The sequence below is a fragment of the Leptonychotes weddellii genome, chromosome 2 (genome assembly GCF_054177405.1).
Source record: "Leptonychotes weddellii isolate Sample4059 chromosome 2, ASM5417740v2, whole genome shotgun sequence".
Classification (NCBI taxonomy): Eukaryota; Metazoa; Chordata; class Mammalia; order Carnivora; family Phocidae; genus Leptonychotes; species Leptonychotes weddellii.
This window is the reverse complement of record NC_138370.1, coordinates 58,678,707-58,696,624: the sequence shown is the minus strand read 5'-3', so window position 1 is coordinate 58,696,624 and position 17,918 is coordinate 58,678,707. Positions and strand designations below refer to the sequence as shown.

Below are 17,918 nucleotides of genomic sequence, written 5' to 3'. Positions count from 1 at the left end.
CCCTTGCTCGTGCTCTCTCTCTCTCAAATAAATAAATAAATCTTAAAAAAAAAAAAAAAGGAAAATAAATGCTGTTAAAAACTACAAAAATTATAAAATATAATAATCAACAAGGAATTGCTAGATTTATAAAATCATTCACTTTACCACAGAAGTTTACTATAGAACATAAGAAAATACCAGAACAAATGGGGAAACTCACCACATTCCTGATGGAGCAACTCACCGATGTTAGTAGGCGGTTGTTTTCCAGTACATTCAGTGTGATTCCTACAGAATTCCAATGGAGTTCCATCTGGAATTTTGAGAGTGAGTTCTGAAGTTTGGCCAAGTATGTATGTAAAAATAGAGAGAAGACCAAGCTGGAAGCAAAGAATGACTTTTATTGACCTTCTGGACTTAAAAAGAAACAATTTACAAATCTGTCTGCAAACAAAACTTAAGTATCCAGTGAGACTTATCATTCAGTGCAAGTGCCTAATTGCCTCTTCACAGGTGGTTTAAAGGCAAGTTTTAAATGCTTCACATGCCAACTCGTTTAAGAAAGAGCTATCAACTAAACCCTGAAGCCAAAATCCTATTAGAATTTTTTTTAAGATTTTATTTATTTGAAAGAGAGTGAGAAGGGGGGCCACTAGCAGGGGGAGTGGCAGACAGAGGGAGAAGCAGGCTCCCCACCAAGCAGGGAGCCCGACGCCGCACTCGATCCGAGGACCCTGGGATCATGACCTGAGCCAAAGGCAGACGCTTAACCAACTGAGCCACCCAGGCTCCCCTTGTCAGAATTTTTAAAAAGTATTTTTCTTAGAAACAAGATAAGACCCTAGAGGAAAACAAAAGCAAAACACGTATCTTTACGACTTTTAGGTCCTATCAGTTACGTCTTGAAGCAGTACTCGAAGACACATATTTGAAAGTCTACAACCTACAGCAATAAGAATTTAATCTGAGAGCCAAGTGCTTTTTGTGCTAAAGAGTTTAATGATTTCAGTTAGTCTTAATGCCATCCGGGCACCAGTTGGAGGCTTTCCACTTCCAATACTCTTCTATGTCTGATACCTGTTCGTCTTTGGGAAGTTTGCTTTAGAATTTTACTTTTAGCTATTTTAAGCTAGATGTACATTATTATCTTTAGAAACACACTTTAGACACAATGTCTACAGAAATACCAATGCAGGGAATTACAACCACAACAATTTGTAGGTCAGTAGCTACTCCCAGATAAAAAATAAGATGATCTGTTATCTTAGTAGCTGTTTTAAAGATCCAAGTTAAAAACTTTGTGCTTTGGGAAGAATGTTAGCATGATCTTTCTTTTTTTTTTTTTTTTTTAAGATTTTATTTATTTATTTGAGAGAGAATAAGAGAGAGAGAGCACATGAGAGGGGGGAGGGTCAGAGGGAGAAGCAGGCTCCTCGCTGAGCAGGGAGCCCGATGCAGGACTCGATCCCAGGACTCCAGGATCATGACCTGAGCCGAAGGCAGTCGCTTAACCAACTGAGCCACCCAGGCGCTCTAGCATGATCTTTCTAAGCGTTAATACTCACCTTTGACAAAGAGAAACTGTTGCTATTGCCCAAATACAATCGGTCTTTGTCTTTAGGAGACTAGGCAGTTTGGACAGATTCTTAACCTCAAAGGGGAAAAATACTTCTCTCTGAGAACATCATTCTTCTGACTACATAGACAATAAAGGAGAGAGCTCAGCAAAGTAGTCACATAATTAGGTTGCATAAAGTGCTGATAATTGTCTTATTTAAGTCATTGTAGCAATTGTCTAATTCACAAAGGACATTTGGAAATCACCTGATTGTATTCATTCTTTGAGCAAATATTTGAGTGCCTACTCTTCATCAGTACTGGTATCTAGGTAAAGGTTGTAGAATTTAAAACTGACAAGATGTCAGGGAACCTTAAAGCTTGGCAGGAGAGAGAGAGTGAGTGCGTGTGTGTGTGTAAATAAGCTACTCTGTACTTGGCAAAGCTTTGTGGTGCTTTCATTTGTGGAACTTGTAATAGAGTGACTTCTGGTAGTATTGATCCTCACAGTGAATCAGAAAATTCAGTTGGCCCCAGCCCAACTTAAAAGACCTCTCTCTGGGGCGCCTGGGTGGCTCAGATGGTTAAGCATCTGCCTTCGGCTCAGGTCATGATCTCAGGGTCCTGGGATCGAGTCCCACATCGGGTTCCCTGCTCAGTGCAGAGCCTGCTTCTCCCTCTCCCTCTGCCACTCCCTCTGCTTGTGCTCTTCTATCTCTCTGTCAAATAAATAAATAAAATCTTTAAAAAAAAAAAAAAAAGACCTCTCTCTGGTCATCAAATAGAGGTCATTTAATCCAGTTCTTCCCAATTCTTTATGAATTTGAAGAAAGAGGATATATGCTTTTTGGAATTTGGACTATGTATTAATTGGCATTAATCTTAATAAGAGATAAAAATAATATTATCGGGCGCCTGGGTGGCTCAGTTGGTTAAGCGACTGCCTTCGGCTCAGGTCATGATCCTGGAGTCCCGGGATCGAGTCCCACATCGGGCTCCCTGCTCAGTGGGGGGTCTGCTTCTCCCTCTGACCCTCCCCCCTGTCATGTGCTCTCTCTCTCTCATTCTCTCTCTCAAATAAATAAATAAAATCTTTTAAAAAAAAAAGATAAAAATAATATTATATGATTTGACTGTCAGGAGATCTCAGTGTTGTTTTAGAATTTATATCTAAAGTTAGGGAGGTACTGGTCCTGTTTTACTTTGTGATGTTCAAACCTTGCCTTAGAGCATCAGGACTTATATTTAAAGGGGGACATAGACAGCGTGGCAACCATTCAGATGGGAACAGCCAGGGAGCTTCAAAGTATTTCATATGAAACATGGTCAAAGGAGCTAAAATACTGATCCGGAAAAAAAAAAAAAAAAAGCTTTAAGAACATAAGACAGTTACTTTTTAATGTTTGAGGGTTTATCTTGTGGGAGAGAGATTAGAATCAATCTATCTGTACCCCTGGAGATAGATAGAACTTATAGTAAATAGGGGCACCTGGGTGGCTCAGTTGGTTAAGTGTCTGCCTTCAGCTCAGGTCACAATCGCAGGGTCCTGGGATCGAGCCCCACCATCAGGCTCCGTGCTCAGCGGGGAGTCTGCTTCTCCCTCTCCCTCTCCCTGCTTGTGCTTTTTTTCTCGTTCTGTCTCTCTCAAATAAATAAATATTTTTTTAAAAAAGGAACTTAAAGTAAATAAAATCTCTCTACTTAACACAGAAAGGTACTTCTTTGTTAGGGGCACCTGAGTAGCTTAGCCAGTTAGGCGTCCGACTCTCAATTTTAGCTCAGGTCATGATCTCAGGGTTGTGCGTTGGAGCCTGGTAGTCGGTCAAGCTCTGCACTCAGTGAGGAGTCTTTTTGAGATTCTCTCCCTCTGCCCCTTCCCCCTCTCTAAAATAAATAATATATCTTAAAAAAATAAGATATTTCTTTGTTAATCAAAGATGGACTGGCTACGTTGGGAAGTGGTTGTCAGTGTGTCCCATCTTTAAGACCAGTGCACCTACCCGTAGCTGGGCAAGACAAATTTAGTCTCTCTGTTTCTTCCTTACCCTTCAGATCCATCTCTGTCTCTCCATCTGCACCTTATCATCTGTGCCCAGGAAGGCTGTAGTTGCTTCCTTCATTATCTCCTTGCATCCATCTGGACCCCTCCAATCTGTTCACCATCTGCAAGAGAAGAGTGGGTTTTATGAAATGTGAATCCCATCTTTTCACCATATCTGGCTACCTGTTTCTTTAATGCCTTCCCATTACTTGGAAAAATAAAACCCCAAAGTCTACGTGGTCTATGAGATCCCCATAAGCTTGGGCCATAGCCCTCCAACCTGGTTTTGCTCCACTTAACTCTCAGACCTGTGGTCACATTGACTTCCTTTCAGTCCCTGGCAAGTATCACACTTCATCTTACAACAGAGCTTTGCACATAAAATGCCTTCTACCTGGAATCCCTACTTGTTTCCCTGCCCGATTAATTGGTACTTACAGTTAGAAGCTTAATTCCTCACCCTCCAAACCAGCCTCACTAAGATTCCTTTGAAACACCCCTCAGAAACAATAGTGGTCATTTACTTATTAACACCCCTCTCGCTTTGTAACATTCTTTTCTGTGATGATTAACTTCTATCTCCCATGTTACATGATTATCTCAATAAGGGCACATTTTGCTCACCATTTTAACCCCAGCGCATGTTGATGCAAAGTGGGTGCCCACATGTATTTACTGAGTGGGTGAATTAGGAAGGTTCTAAGGGTTGTCAAGAGAATCTGGGTGATTACTTGGAGGGATAGCAAAAGGCATACAGGTGGCTGGAGCAGATGGTTAGTAAGGTCCCTAGCAATTTTGATATTCTGTGCTTTCTGCATGTTTGATTCAAATTTTCTTAATTACACTTACCCTTTTTTATCATTCAGGGTCTACAAAACTACCTATTGATGATATTTGCATTTTTCATCATCTTGAGTGGAGCATTATGCACTGCTTTCTCTAAACTCTAACAATACAAGACTGGCAGATGGCAGCAGTGGGTAAGAACCCTGCTGCAGGGCTCCGAGTGATCATGCTGAGAAGAGAGTTCATTTTCTTACAGCAAATGGATCTCAACCCGTCTTGGACTGGATAAATGATTTTTTTTTTTTTCCACAAATGTGAGAATAAAGGAAAACTAAGTTTCGGTCAAGTATAAAAATGGAAAATTCTTCTAATGAACTCTTTATGATGGTAGGACTTTACGGGGTGACGAAAATGTCCACCTTACAGTATTACAGCTGAGAGTGCTCCTTTTACCACAATATTGCTCGGTGTTGCATAAGCAGCAAAACAGTGTGGAGTTCATCTACACAAAGAATTTTGTGTATATGAAAGTTTCCAACATATTACCAAGTTTCCAACATATTACCCTCGTTAATGAAGAGAGGCAGAAAAATGTTGGGGAGAGAAATGGGGAGAAGACCTTACCTTATAATGGAATTAGATTCCAAAGCTATCTAGATCCTTAGCCAGAAAAAGTAAACGTCAGAGTCGGTAACTGAATATGAAAAAGGCCATTTCATTTTTTGCCCAAACTTATTTTTACTTCAAATTAATATTGCTCAACTCTATGTCACCCCCTCATCTTAGCTCAAAATGCTTTTGATTATCTCCAGATAAAATCCATCTTCAGAGAACAAAAATTTCCAACCATTGAGAATATGTGTATAATACATATACAGACATATACAGTTACACGTAAATATACACATATATGTCTGTATGATTCCAAACTTGGGGGAAATTCTAGAGTTGCTATAGTGAGGGTCTAGCTTATTAGAGTAAGAATTTGCAGGGACCAAACACTTCTTTGTATGTAAAATTTATTTTTTTTTTCTGAAATACACTTTTCTAAAATCCCTTTTTAAACTGGAAGTTTTCTTCCACTTTTAACTGGTGGTTTCCATTAGGGAAAAAAAAATAATGGACATGTTATTTTTATATATATATTCAAAAGAGACAGAATACCACTAACCCGAATGGGTTTCATCTTCATTGTATGACTTTGAAGAAGTTCCTGAGCCTCCTGTATCAGATTCCTCATCTATAAAATGGACATAATGATAATGATAATGTTATTGTAAGGTTCAGATTAATTAAAATCTGTAACATGTTCATGGGTATCTGGCACTTGGCAAACATTGTATAATTCTTAGCTATACTTGTTATCTACTGTTTGAGAAAGAAAATGTGTCTATAGATTGGAGAATATTTTGTAAGAGCTATGCCCTCACCACCAACCCATCTAAACAACTAATTATTATTCATTCCTCTATTTGAGTGCAATTTAAGTAATGATACTGGATTCTCTATTTCATTATTGAATTCTTTGTAACACCTTACCAAAACTCATTTTAATTTTAACCTGAAATATTATGTTGATAACTTTAAATAAATTGACATGACACAAAAGCTATTTTGCTAACTTAAATATATTTTCAAATTTCATATTGATAGCGTTTAATCTGTAGTGGAGAATGCCAATTTATATGCAAAATTTTAAATGTGAAGTAAGGCAATTGCAGAAGAAAAATGAAAAAAAAAATCTTATTACCACTATACAGTTTCTGCTACCACACAATGCTTTTATTGTTAGTAAGAGGTAAGAGTAGTGTGCGGGGGAAAAAAACAAGCTTTTCAAAATGGTTACCATGCAGAAAACTTATTACGTAGAGGTTAGTCTAAACAGGTGATTACCAAATCTCCACTTTCCTTGCTCAATTTAAGAAGTTAACACCTGTCTCTCTAGAAGTTTTTTTTGTTTGTTTTTTAATGGGGATTTTTTTATTATTATTCATTTGAGACACAGAGATACAGAGAGAGAGACAGCATGAGCAGGGGGAGAGGCAGAGGGAGAGGGAGAAGCAGGCTCCCCGCCGAGCAGGGAGCCCGATGCGGGGCTCGATCCCAGGACCCCGGGACCATGACCTGAGCCGAAGGCAGACGCTTAACCGACTGAGCCACCCAGGCGCCCCTCTCTAGAAGTTTTGAGGCTTTGTTTTTCCTTGTCTAGTATGGTCAAATTCTTGTGTTTAACTTTTTCTTGCTTGGCTTTCTGTCTCTATTTATAGAGAAGGTACTACCTTAAGTAGGGAAGTGGTAGCCCAACTCACTGGGCTGGCATCCAGATTATGGGAATTGTTTATTATCAAAATAAAAACTCCTAATTTCTCAAAATTCCTAATGAGTTTTATGGAATTATTAAGTACAGCATTTCCCTGGAGTTACCAAATCTCCATGTATTCCTCTTGTATTCATTTATTTGTTCTTAGAATTGCTAACTACTAGACCTGTATGTATCAGTATTGGTGAGTTGAAAAACACATTGAGTTAAAAAGGCAAATTGTAGAACCATGTGCACAGTATGATACCATTTAGGTAAATTTTTAAGAATCAAAGTAATTTATATTTTTTCTATAAATACCTATATATGCAAAAAATTAGAAAAATACATATACAAAGCTCATAATGATATTTGACTCTAATGAGGATGAATGAGATAAGAACGGCAACACTGGGGTCAATGTAAACTTAAGCATTATCTGCAATACTCTAATTTTTATAGCAATGAATTCATATATTTGTTCTTTAATATGTGTTAAAGAGTCAATAGCAAAAGAGCTCAGGACATGTGCCTAATGTTAAAGTAATTAAGACTAGGGGCACCTGGGTGGCTCAGTCATTAAGCGTCTGCCTTCAGCTCAGATCATGATCCGGGTCCTGGGATCGAGCCCCGCATCGGGCTCCCTGCTCAGCGAGAAGCCTGCTTCTCCCTCTCGCACTCCCCGTGCTCGTGTTCCCTCTCTCTCTGTCAAATAACTAAATAAAATCTTAAAATAAATAAATAAGTAAGTAAGACTAAGTAAGGAAAATATGGGTGTATTTTATTTTCCTCTTCATTTTTTTTAGTACTTTTTAATTTCAAAGCAAGCATGCACACACACATGCACACACAAATAAAAGAGATCAAGGCAAAGTTGAGAAATTTTCCAACTTAAAAGTCCCACCGTCTAAAGATAGAATCTAGAAACTCACTTTTCTAGCCTCCATTGCAGTAGGATGTGTCGTTCCTGATTATGTAGCCTCCTCCAAATAGACAAAAGTAATCTAAAATGACAGAAAACAAATTCTGGTGGCCTGAGGCATGAGGGTTAACTACAAAGAGTATAGGGAACTTTATGGGTTGCTGGAAGTGTTCTGTATCTAGGTTGTAGTGATGATTACATGAGTGTATATCTTTGCTCATAACACTGTCCACCTAAGTGGGAGAATTTTATTGGATGCAAATTATACCTCATTAAAGTTGATTAAAAGTCAATTAAAATAGGCTATATTTGTGTGTGTGTGTGTGTGTTTTAATGAGGCCAAATTTCTTTTTTTTTCACTGTTTAAGGAATTTTTATTAAAGCAAGAATTTTATAATCCAAATTACGTTTCCTTGCTCAGTTATCAATTCTGTTATTTAAAACAGAAGTGACATTCTGAGCTATTCCACAGTAAAGAATTACAAAATTAAAGAAAGGAATGCTTTAAATTTTTGCACTTTACTTAAAAATTCTTTTTCCCAGGGTCTATAAAACATTAATTTGTTTTTATATTTTACTATTTTTTTTGTTGTTTTTAAATCAGTAAGTAATCTAGGACTAGCATTATGTTTGCTAGACCTGGCATTTGCTCGGTACATAAGGTTCAAAGTTTTCTTTCCTTTTTTTATTTATTTTATATTTTGCAATTTTTTTTTCTAAAATGTTTAAGTCTTTCAATGTTTAGATATTTTTCTTCGGTGAAGCACGAGTTTCTTTTCGTGGTCCCTGATCAATTTTAAACAGTTGGAATACCAGTGGCACTGTTAGCTGCTTTCTGGGCAGCCTCTTCAGCTCGGTGGGCTTGTAGTACAGCTACAGCTTCATCTACTTTAGAATGGAGAGACTCTGGAGACTCAAGCAGATGAAGAAGTTCTGAATTATCAATCTCCAACAACATGCCAGTGCTTGTACCAGCAAGAGTAGGGTGCATGGCTTGAATTAGAGGAAAGAGCCGTTCATGGTGAATGAGGCCAAATTTCTGAAACAAGGGTTTTAGGTAGCTCACAGAATACCCAGTAGGACCATGGAATTGACCTTGGAGGCTCCATAATCAGGAATGACACATCCTACTGCAAGAAAGGATGCTATATTTTGCGAAATTTTTTTTGCATCTTTTGAGATGATCATGTTTTTCTTTTTACCCTGTCAATATGGCAAATTACATCGATTACTTTTCAAATATTAAACCAATTTTGCATTCCGCTAGTAAACACTACTTGGTCATGATGTGTTTTAGCCTTTCTCTAAATTTTTGGATTTAATTTGCTTTTGTGTTCATGATGGATATTGGTCTGTAATATCAGGGTAGTGGCTTTAAAATGTTTGCTAAGAATTGATACTATTCTTCCTTAAATGTTTGGTAGAATTCAAAAGTAAAGCTGTCTAGGCCTCATTTTCTTTAACATATATAGGTTGATTCAAGTCATCTATTTCTTCTTGAGTGAATTTTCTTAGTTTTTGTCTTTCAAGGAATTTACTCATTTCATATACATTGAGACATTATTAGTATAATATTATTTATAATATTTCTTCATTCTCCTTTTCATATCTATAGGATCTATAGTGATATCCACTTTCTCATTCCTGATATTGGTGATTTGTTCTCTTTTTATGAACATTCTAGCTAAAAGTTTATCAATTTTATTCATCTATTCAACAAATTAGCTCTAGATTTACTTGAGTTTGCCCTACCCTGTTTTCCTCTTCAATTTCATTGATTTGTGTTCTTTTCTATTATGTATTCTGTTTCTTATAAGTTTTTAACTTGCTCTTATTCTCCACCCCTTCCTCTTTTTCTAGATCTCCAATTATACATACATATATTCTACCTGCCTTGACCTTCCCAAATTCTTATTTCTATCTACTCAATTCAGGGAGCCTGTCGGGCCCTGTGTTCCCCCTTACAGCACTGCAGCCTGCAAACTCTATCTAGGCAGTAAAATTGAAAAATTACAGTGCTCAACTTATTTGTTTCCCCTTCTGACAGGGATCATGGTCATGTCCTGCCTATGGTCCAGTGTTTCATACATTTTACCCATTTTGCTATTTCTTTAATGTATAAAGATTAACATGGTTCCTATTCCTCCATCTTTACCAGAAGTAGAAATTCTCTGATTAGCATTTTGTTACATTTTAATTTCAACTTCTCTTTTGTCACATTTTCATGAACAGCAACATCAAAGAATAATTAGTCATTGTAGTTGGTTGAATATGGCTCCCCAAGAAATATGTCTAAGTCCTAATTTCCAGTACCTGTGAGTATGACCTTATTTGGAAATAGGGTCTTTGCAGATGTAATTAAATTAAGGATCTCAAAATGTGATCATCTTGGATTTAGGATGGACTCAAAATCCAATGACTAGTATCCTTATAAGACAAAGGAAAGAGATTATTTGATACAGAAACACAGAGAAGAAAGCCACATGAAGATGGAGGCAGAGATTGGAGTGATGTAACTACAACCCAAGGAAGGTCAAGGATTGCGAAAGCCACTGAAAGCTAGGAGGCAGGCATGGAAAGGGGTTCTCCTTCAGATCTCCTAGAAGGAACCAACCTTGTCAGACTTTTAGCCACTAACTGTGAGAGAATAAATTTCTGTTGTTTTAAGCCATCACGTTTGTGATAATTGTCCCATCCCTAGGAAACTAATCCAATGAGCATACAAAATAAGACGCACGAATGCAACCCATAACCTTTAATACTGGCAATACTACTACTCAGATAAAGATGTTGGCTAAGCTGCAAAGCAAACATAGAGTAAGTAGAAAAATTACATGGTGTGAAGGTCTCAAAAAGTGGCTTTTAACAGAGTTGAGTATTTCATCTTTAGATAGTACAGTATGGGGCATACCTCTCTTCCTCTATAAAATGAAATGGAATATGTCAGGTGATTTTTGTTTGTTTGTTTATTTTTAAGGAAAAAAAAATGACCTGGAATGTTGTATAAAGCATTTTAGGCACACATCTCTGTATACAAAAAGCAGTGACAGGAATTCGATAAAAGGAGTAGGATCTTTTTTTTTTTTTTTTTAAGTTTCATGATATTGACAGGAAGATTCTTCTTGCAGACAAAGGACATCAGAACTAACTTGGTTGTTTTTTTAGCTACTGAAGTCTTCATGTGGGAATGTATCTCATTTTCTGTTGAAGACAAACTGTCTCTCTGGACAAAAGTTTAACTCCTATCTTTTTAAGCATCCTGAGGAAGTGAAAAATAAAATTGAACAGAGAATTTTAATATGTGTGTTGTGGCTTACTTATCACTTGCTTACACTGATGCTAGAGTAACCTTTATATACTTGACTCACATGATTATGGAGGTTGAGAAATCTCAAGATCTGCAGTTGGCAATCTGGAGCCCTGGGAGAGCTCATGATATAGTTACAGTCCAAGTCAAAAACCTGAGAAGGAGAAGCACTGATGGTGGAAACTGCTGTCTGCATCTGAAGGCCTGAGAACCAGGATAGCCAATACACTAAATTCTACTCTGAGTCCAGGTCCTCCAAAGGCAGGAGAAAACTCCCATTCCAGCTCAAAGACGTTCAGGCTGACAGTGAATTCCCTCTTATTCAGCCTTTAATGAATTGGATGAGGCCTCTGACACGGGGGAGGGCAATTTGTTTTACTTAGTCTACCAATTCAAATGTTAATCTCTTCCAGAAACACTCTCATACACACACCAGGAATAATGTTTAACCAAACACCTGGGCACCCTGTGGTCCCGTCAAGTTGACACATAAAATTAACCATCACACGTATGGTAAGCCATTTTGTGTAATTAGCTCTTTAACCATAAAAAGAATTTTGAGTTTAAACCCTTAAGTACACTGCTTGGTATTACTATTCCATGAAGATTGTTTTATAATGTGTCTGAGACTATAGTAAAAACATGTTTATTATAAACACACAAAAGAACGTGGAATTCTTGGGAAGTTTTCCTCTGGGTTCTACCTGGTCTGACAGTAATTAGAATTTCATTTGCTTATATTGAGCAAAGGCTTTGGAGGCAGGGAAGTAAGGAACCTAAAAAAATATGGTTAGAACTTTTTTAAAAATTACGCAGTCTGAAGAAGGAAACTCAATATATTCTCTCCATATACATAGTGTATTTCTCAATTGAAACACGACATATAGCTCTTGAAAGAAAAAGTAAAGAAAAAAAAAAAGACTAAGTTGTCACTTACTTGAATGGACACAGCATTATGAGATTGGTGGTCAATTCATTCATGATAAATTTTAAAAATACATAAAATGTTTTATTTTGTATAAAATTCCATAAATTTTGAGTGTAAAAACATGTTAAGACTATGTTCAAAAACAGTGTTTATATTTGGTTCAAAATATGATATAGTAAGACAAAGAGGTTTTGGGGAATCTTTGAGGATTAGTTTCATTGAGGCAATTTATTAAATTTGCATGTTGATAGAACATGGACAAGAAGCATTGAAGAGACAGTAATAGCCCAACAAATAGAAAAATTGTAATTGAATATGACATTTACTTTATTGAGGCACAATTTATATACAATAAATGCTCACTCTGATAAATTTTTACAAAGTTAAACATTTGACCTGCCATGACACAAATCAAGTTATAAAGCCTTGCTTCTATCACCCAAGAAATTTCCCTCATGACTCTTTGTGGTCAATTCCCCAGGCCTACACCTTCTACACCACCCCACACCCCGCACACATCATTTTAGGCGATCACTGTTCTTCCACCATTATAAATTTTGCTTGCCCTTACAATATATATAATGGAACCATAAAATATGTTTCCTTAGTGTCTGGTTCTTTTCCCTCTGCGTAATGTTTTTGAGACTCAGATGTTTTGTTGTATGTCAATAGTTGGTCTCTGTTAATGAGTAGTATTCCATCGCCTTTTATGAATATGCCACAATTGGTGTATCCACTCTTCTCTTCATAGACTACGAACACTCCTGCACTAGACTTTCTGTGGATATATGCATGCATTTCTTTTAGACATATACTGAGGAGATGAACTGCTGGGTGGAGGTGAGTGAACATTGAGAAAAGAGGCCCTGATTGATATTCAGGAACTAACTGGCCCAGTACTCTCAGGCCTTGGGGTTCTGTTGAATGGAAGCAACTTCACAGAACATCACCATCAGACAAGGCCACCCTGTGACCAAGATGGATCAAGAGAAAAACAATCATGTCTGAACATAGACAAAACAGAAATACTGTCTGAGCCACAAAATTCTCCTTCTGGATGAGATGCTAATGACAGCTATGGCCTCTCTCTCGTCTTCCCCCCTCCTAGATAAGATTTATAAAGACACTCAGTCACAGAATTACCCATTTCCTGAGAGCATCCAATCTGGAACAAAGCCCCACATCCTTAAACCCACTCCAAAACCACCTAGCAGAGTCTCAATCCTAATTGTAATTACCAATATACACAAAATAGGGAAAGGAGGAAGATGTTAATGATACCACAGGAACCAAATCAGTAAAATAGTAAGTGTGGGAAACTGTACGGGACAAATGATGACTTGATTCCTTCAACAAATGCACGTGTGTGTGCATGTGCTCATGTATGTACATATGTATTTCTGTACATCTATATAATATACATTTAGCTGCTTATATATACACGTGTGTGGAGGTGTACATTCAGAGAGAGAAAGAGAGAAGGGTCTATAGATTTAAAACAACTTCATAGACATGTGAACCAAAAGCAATATCTGACCTTATTTCAATCCTTATTTCAATAATAAAGCAATTAAAATTTGAAAACTGTCCAAATAAGTTATCTTGAAATATGTTTAGGTTTGATAACGGTATTTTGATTACTTTTTAAAAGTGTCCTTTTTTAGAAATTCAAACAGAATTACTTATGAATGAAATCAAATGAGGTCTGGGATTTGTTACAAAATGCTACAGGGGTGGGGTTAGGTGGGTGGGGCTTTTAATAACAAAGTTGGACTTCATCGATAGTTGCAGAAAGTGGTTGATGGGTGGTGTTATGTTATCATTTGCACATTTGTGTATGTTTGAAATTTTCCCTAATAAAAATTAAAAACATTTTTTAAAGTTAATATCCAGTAGACTAAAAATAGCCTGTCATTTACTTAATTTGCTTTTCCTTTATTACTTGTTTTAACATTTTTCTGTTGAAGTTTTCACCTAGATGAATTGACATTTTGTACTACAATCCTTTGATCTATTAAAATATTAATGTTTTCGGGGCACCTGGGTGGCTCAGTCGTTAAGCGTCTGCCTTCGGCTCAGGTCATGATCCCAGGGTCCTGGGATCGAGCCCCACATCGGGCTCCCTGCTCCGTGAGAAGCCTGCTTCTCCCTCTCCCACTCCCCCTGCTTGTATTCCCTCTCTCGCTGTGTATCTCTCTGTCAAATAAATAAATAAAATCTTTAAAAAAAAAAATGTTTTCTTCTGGATTTGCATGCATTCCATATTTTTTTTTTAAATGCGGGACCCCTGGGTGGCTCAGTCTGCCTTCTGTTCAGGTCATGATCCCAGGGTCCTGGGATGGAGCCCCACATCGGGCTCCCTGCTCAGCTGGGAGCCTCCTTCTCCCTCTCCTTCTGCCACTCCCCCTGCTTGTGATCTCTCTCTCTTTCTCTGTGTCAAATAAATTAAAAAAATCTTAAAAAATAAAATAAATAAATAAATAATGCTTCTCTTTCTAGTTTCCCATCTGCCCATCTCCTCAAAAGGAGCTTTTATTTCAGCTTAAGTACACTCCAGGTCATTTCTTTGATACAATACATGTCTTCACCTTCTTCTTTACAGTCTCACTTTCCTTAAACCCTTCTTGTCTCTCCCCAAAGCTACAAGCATCTTAATCTCAAGATACATTTCTGATTTATCTTTGTAGTTTCACCTCACTGATTTAGGTAGCCAACGCAATATTTTTTTTAAAGTACACAATGAATGTTTATTGAATGAATTAAAATAAGCTAAATCCCTAAAGCCTTGTTTGGTGCTAAAATTATCTTCTATCACATATTTAGGTTTTATATTGAAAGAAGTTTATTGGAGAAAAATTAAGATACTAAAATTCAAGACCATTTATAATTTCACTGTGTAACTTCTTTTAATAAGAGCTAGCAACCAATTAATACAGTAGATAAAATTTACAAAGTTTAATAGGAAACCATTTTAAATCCTCGATCAGAAAGAACAAAAGTAAAACATAGTTTCTGTCATATCTTCCTTAGTTAAAAACATGTCTTATGATTAGAGTAAGAAGAGGAGCCAAATAAAATTATTTATACATTTTAAGGATTGTTTTTTTGTGAGACTCAAGGAATATATTAGTAAAAAATTTTGTTGGCTCTCATAAGAAATTATCCAAGATGATGTTAAAACTAAACAGCCAAACTAATGATGTAATGTATGGGGATTAACATAAGAATAAAAAATAAATAAATAAAAGTATAAAATATATGGAAAAATACAAATAATAATATAATAAAAAAAAAAACTAAACAGCCAAGAAAATACAGGCTTTAATTTTCTCTAGATAAAAAAATTAATATTCCAAGTAATCTCGGAATTAAAAATCTTGTATTTCTTAAAGCTGTAATGAAGTATACATATTTATTTTATTTACTTATTTATTTATTTATTTATTTATTTATTTAGCTTAAGGATCAATACTCTAAGATATGTCTAATGTTTATATACAGTAAACAAAAAGCACTAGGTTTGGTTGCTGGGTTAAGGTTCTATATCCTGATATTCTTTGACAATCATGTATGTGTCTGTGTCCCTAAAATTTTCATTTTAATGTGCATGATAAAATAAGGCATTAAATAAGTCATAGCCTACTTCCCTAAAAGGAAGTAGCCTAAGAAATCTAGAAAAATATTCTTTCCTATTATTTCTACATAAATTGTAACATACATGAAAACCTAAATCCGAAGTATATAAACGGTGTCATCCAACACAACTTACTACTTACAGCCCCTGCATTATAGTTGAAAAGTTTAGAACAATTATGACCTCTCCAAAGAAGAGCCATTCAACTTTAATAATTAGGAGAAATGTCGTAGTCAAGTGCGTTGGTTAAAACGAAATATTCACTCAAAGTGAAGCATCTGTTTGCCTCGCCTTTAGTTATTAATGTGTATTAAATAATCATTCATTTAATTCATCTGTAAAAATACATTTTCAATTTTGACCACCAGAGGACAGTGCAGGCTTAATTGTGATAGTCTTTATGTTTAAAAAAAAATGTTTACTTTTTTTTTAAGTTTGGGCTGCCTTTCTCTTCCCTCACCCCTTCCCCCGCATCTCTCCTCTGAAATGACTGTACTTTGCCATTTATGGATTTTTTTTAAATCTGAACTAAGAAAGAAAACTATTTTCTATCTCATACCCCATACATCTCAGTTGAATTCTCAGTGTGACATCTGTTTTTCAGTCTTGGATTTTTATTACTTTTTGACTCTAGTATTTAGTCTTCATCATTTAATTTCCTAGAAGTGGAACGCATCACAAAATAAATCCATTTTTAGAGTTATGTAAACAGAAGAGTGTGTTGCCTGAGAACATTCAGGGCATAGGAAAATTCTCAGTCAGTGCTACCCACAGTGGTGAATGTGGCTGAATAAATACTGAGCTAGCAGCCACATTATTCTCTGACCTAGTGACAGAGACATTTACTAAATCATTAGGCTGAATGGCTTCAGGTTTCTCTAAGATGCTCTAATAATTCTTCCTCAGCTTCATTAGACATTTTAGGTCACAAAGACCTGGGACTATTTGCCCTGCTATTTTTGAAGACCTTTTGGCAACCCAGAGGCGGAAATGTTTTCCCAATAGGCTATTAAGTAATCATTTGCTGTAATTGGATGGATTCTGAATATGGATTCTTACGGCTTCTTAACATCACGGGGTGGACTGGCTAAAGGAAAGTGTGTCCTCAATTCCTATTTCCTGGGTACAGAATGATGTTTTACTAAGGTAGATGTCTGAGGTAAAGTCAGGTACCAAACGATCCTGTTTGTTTCAGCTCTAAAATGCCTAGTGGAAAATTACCAAGAAGCAAATTCCATGGAGATAGGAAAGTTGGACATGTCTAAAATACTCAAATCATAAACTGAGATATTTTCCAGAATCTTCTTCATTTCTATTCATTTACACAACAAAAGTCATTTCGAATCCTGTCTCTTCACTTGTACCATCTTAATTGTGATGCTTCTTATTGAGGACCTCAGTTCTGAAATTCAAAATCACATATATGTGTTGTCTTGGTAATAAAACCATCAACTTTAATATGGGAATGTGACAGATTTCTTAAATATGTGGTAAGAGAATATATAAAAATCTAAATCTCACAATATATTCCAGGAGATTTTTTGTGCATTTTATGTGGGGGGTGGGGGAGCAATTGGAAGACAACTTGGAATTGAACGCTTTCCAGTAGGAGGGATTTTCTGCAGAAACCAGGCTCTCTCTACATGCTGCGCCATTTTATGTAAATGTGGATCTCTTTTCTGTGGCTTTTGCAAAAATTCAAAATGCCTAATTATTTCTGAACTTCAGTGCTTTGTGGAATTGATTTCTTCTCCTGAAAAGATGTTTCAAAATCATAAATCAAAGTAAGACAACGTAATTTCCCTCAGCTTTTGTGTGGTTTTACTGGATTCTGTAGCACCAGCTGTTTGACTTACTATTCATTCCAGCGAACTTTTCAGAAAAGTCTCTCAGAATCCAACAGGGCTTTTCTTTTGGCCCATTCTTAGGCAGTTTAGCTGCAGAAGAGAAAGACACAGAGAGAGAGAGAGAAAGGAAGGGAGAGGGAGAGAAGCACATCAACATAAACTGTTATTCATATTGGCTGGAGTTTAAACTACACTAAAAGAAATTTCTTTATAGAACAAGAATTTGTTTTTTTAACATAACTTATGATGCCCATCTTCATTCTCACTGAAATGGACATAGATTTTGTTTAAATTGGTTTACCAATAAAATAAGTTTATTTTAAAGCAATAAAAAAAAGTATAAAACTGAAAATTAAATAGCACCTTGATTCATTCTCTCATTCTCTCCCCATCTCTCAGTTTCTTTCTTTCACACACACACACACAGGCACATGCACACAGTCTTAGAGATTATTTCTTACATTTGTTACTAAAAAAATAAATAAAATGCTGCCATTAATATCTTTGCATGTATATTTTGTGCATTTCTGTGTATATGTTTATAAGGCATATTTCTAGTAGAATTATTGTATCACAAGACAGATACACATTTAAAATTTGACATATATTGCCATA

The 17,918-nt window shown here is 36.3% G+C and overlaps 1 protein-coding gene across 4 annotated transcripts in view; it reads left to right on the top strand.

Moving 5' to 3' along the window:
- TMEM144 (transmembrane protein 144) overlaps positions 1–17,918 on the top strand; it is a 56,900-nt gene that overhangs the window by 31,590 nt on the left and 7,392 nt on the right. Inside the window, exon 12 of one of the 4 annotated variants that reach the window (XM_081811483.1) lies at positions 4,447–10,846. The exons of the other annotated variants lie outside the window; for them this stretch is intronic. Coding sequence (XP_081667609.1) covers positions 4,447–4,530 — 84 coding nt within the window. The 3' untranslated portion in view covers positions 4,531–10,846. Of the gene's footprint in view, positions 1–4,446; positions 10,847–17,918 lie in introns of those variants that run through there. 4 annotated transcript variants of the gene reach the window in all.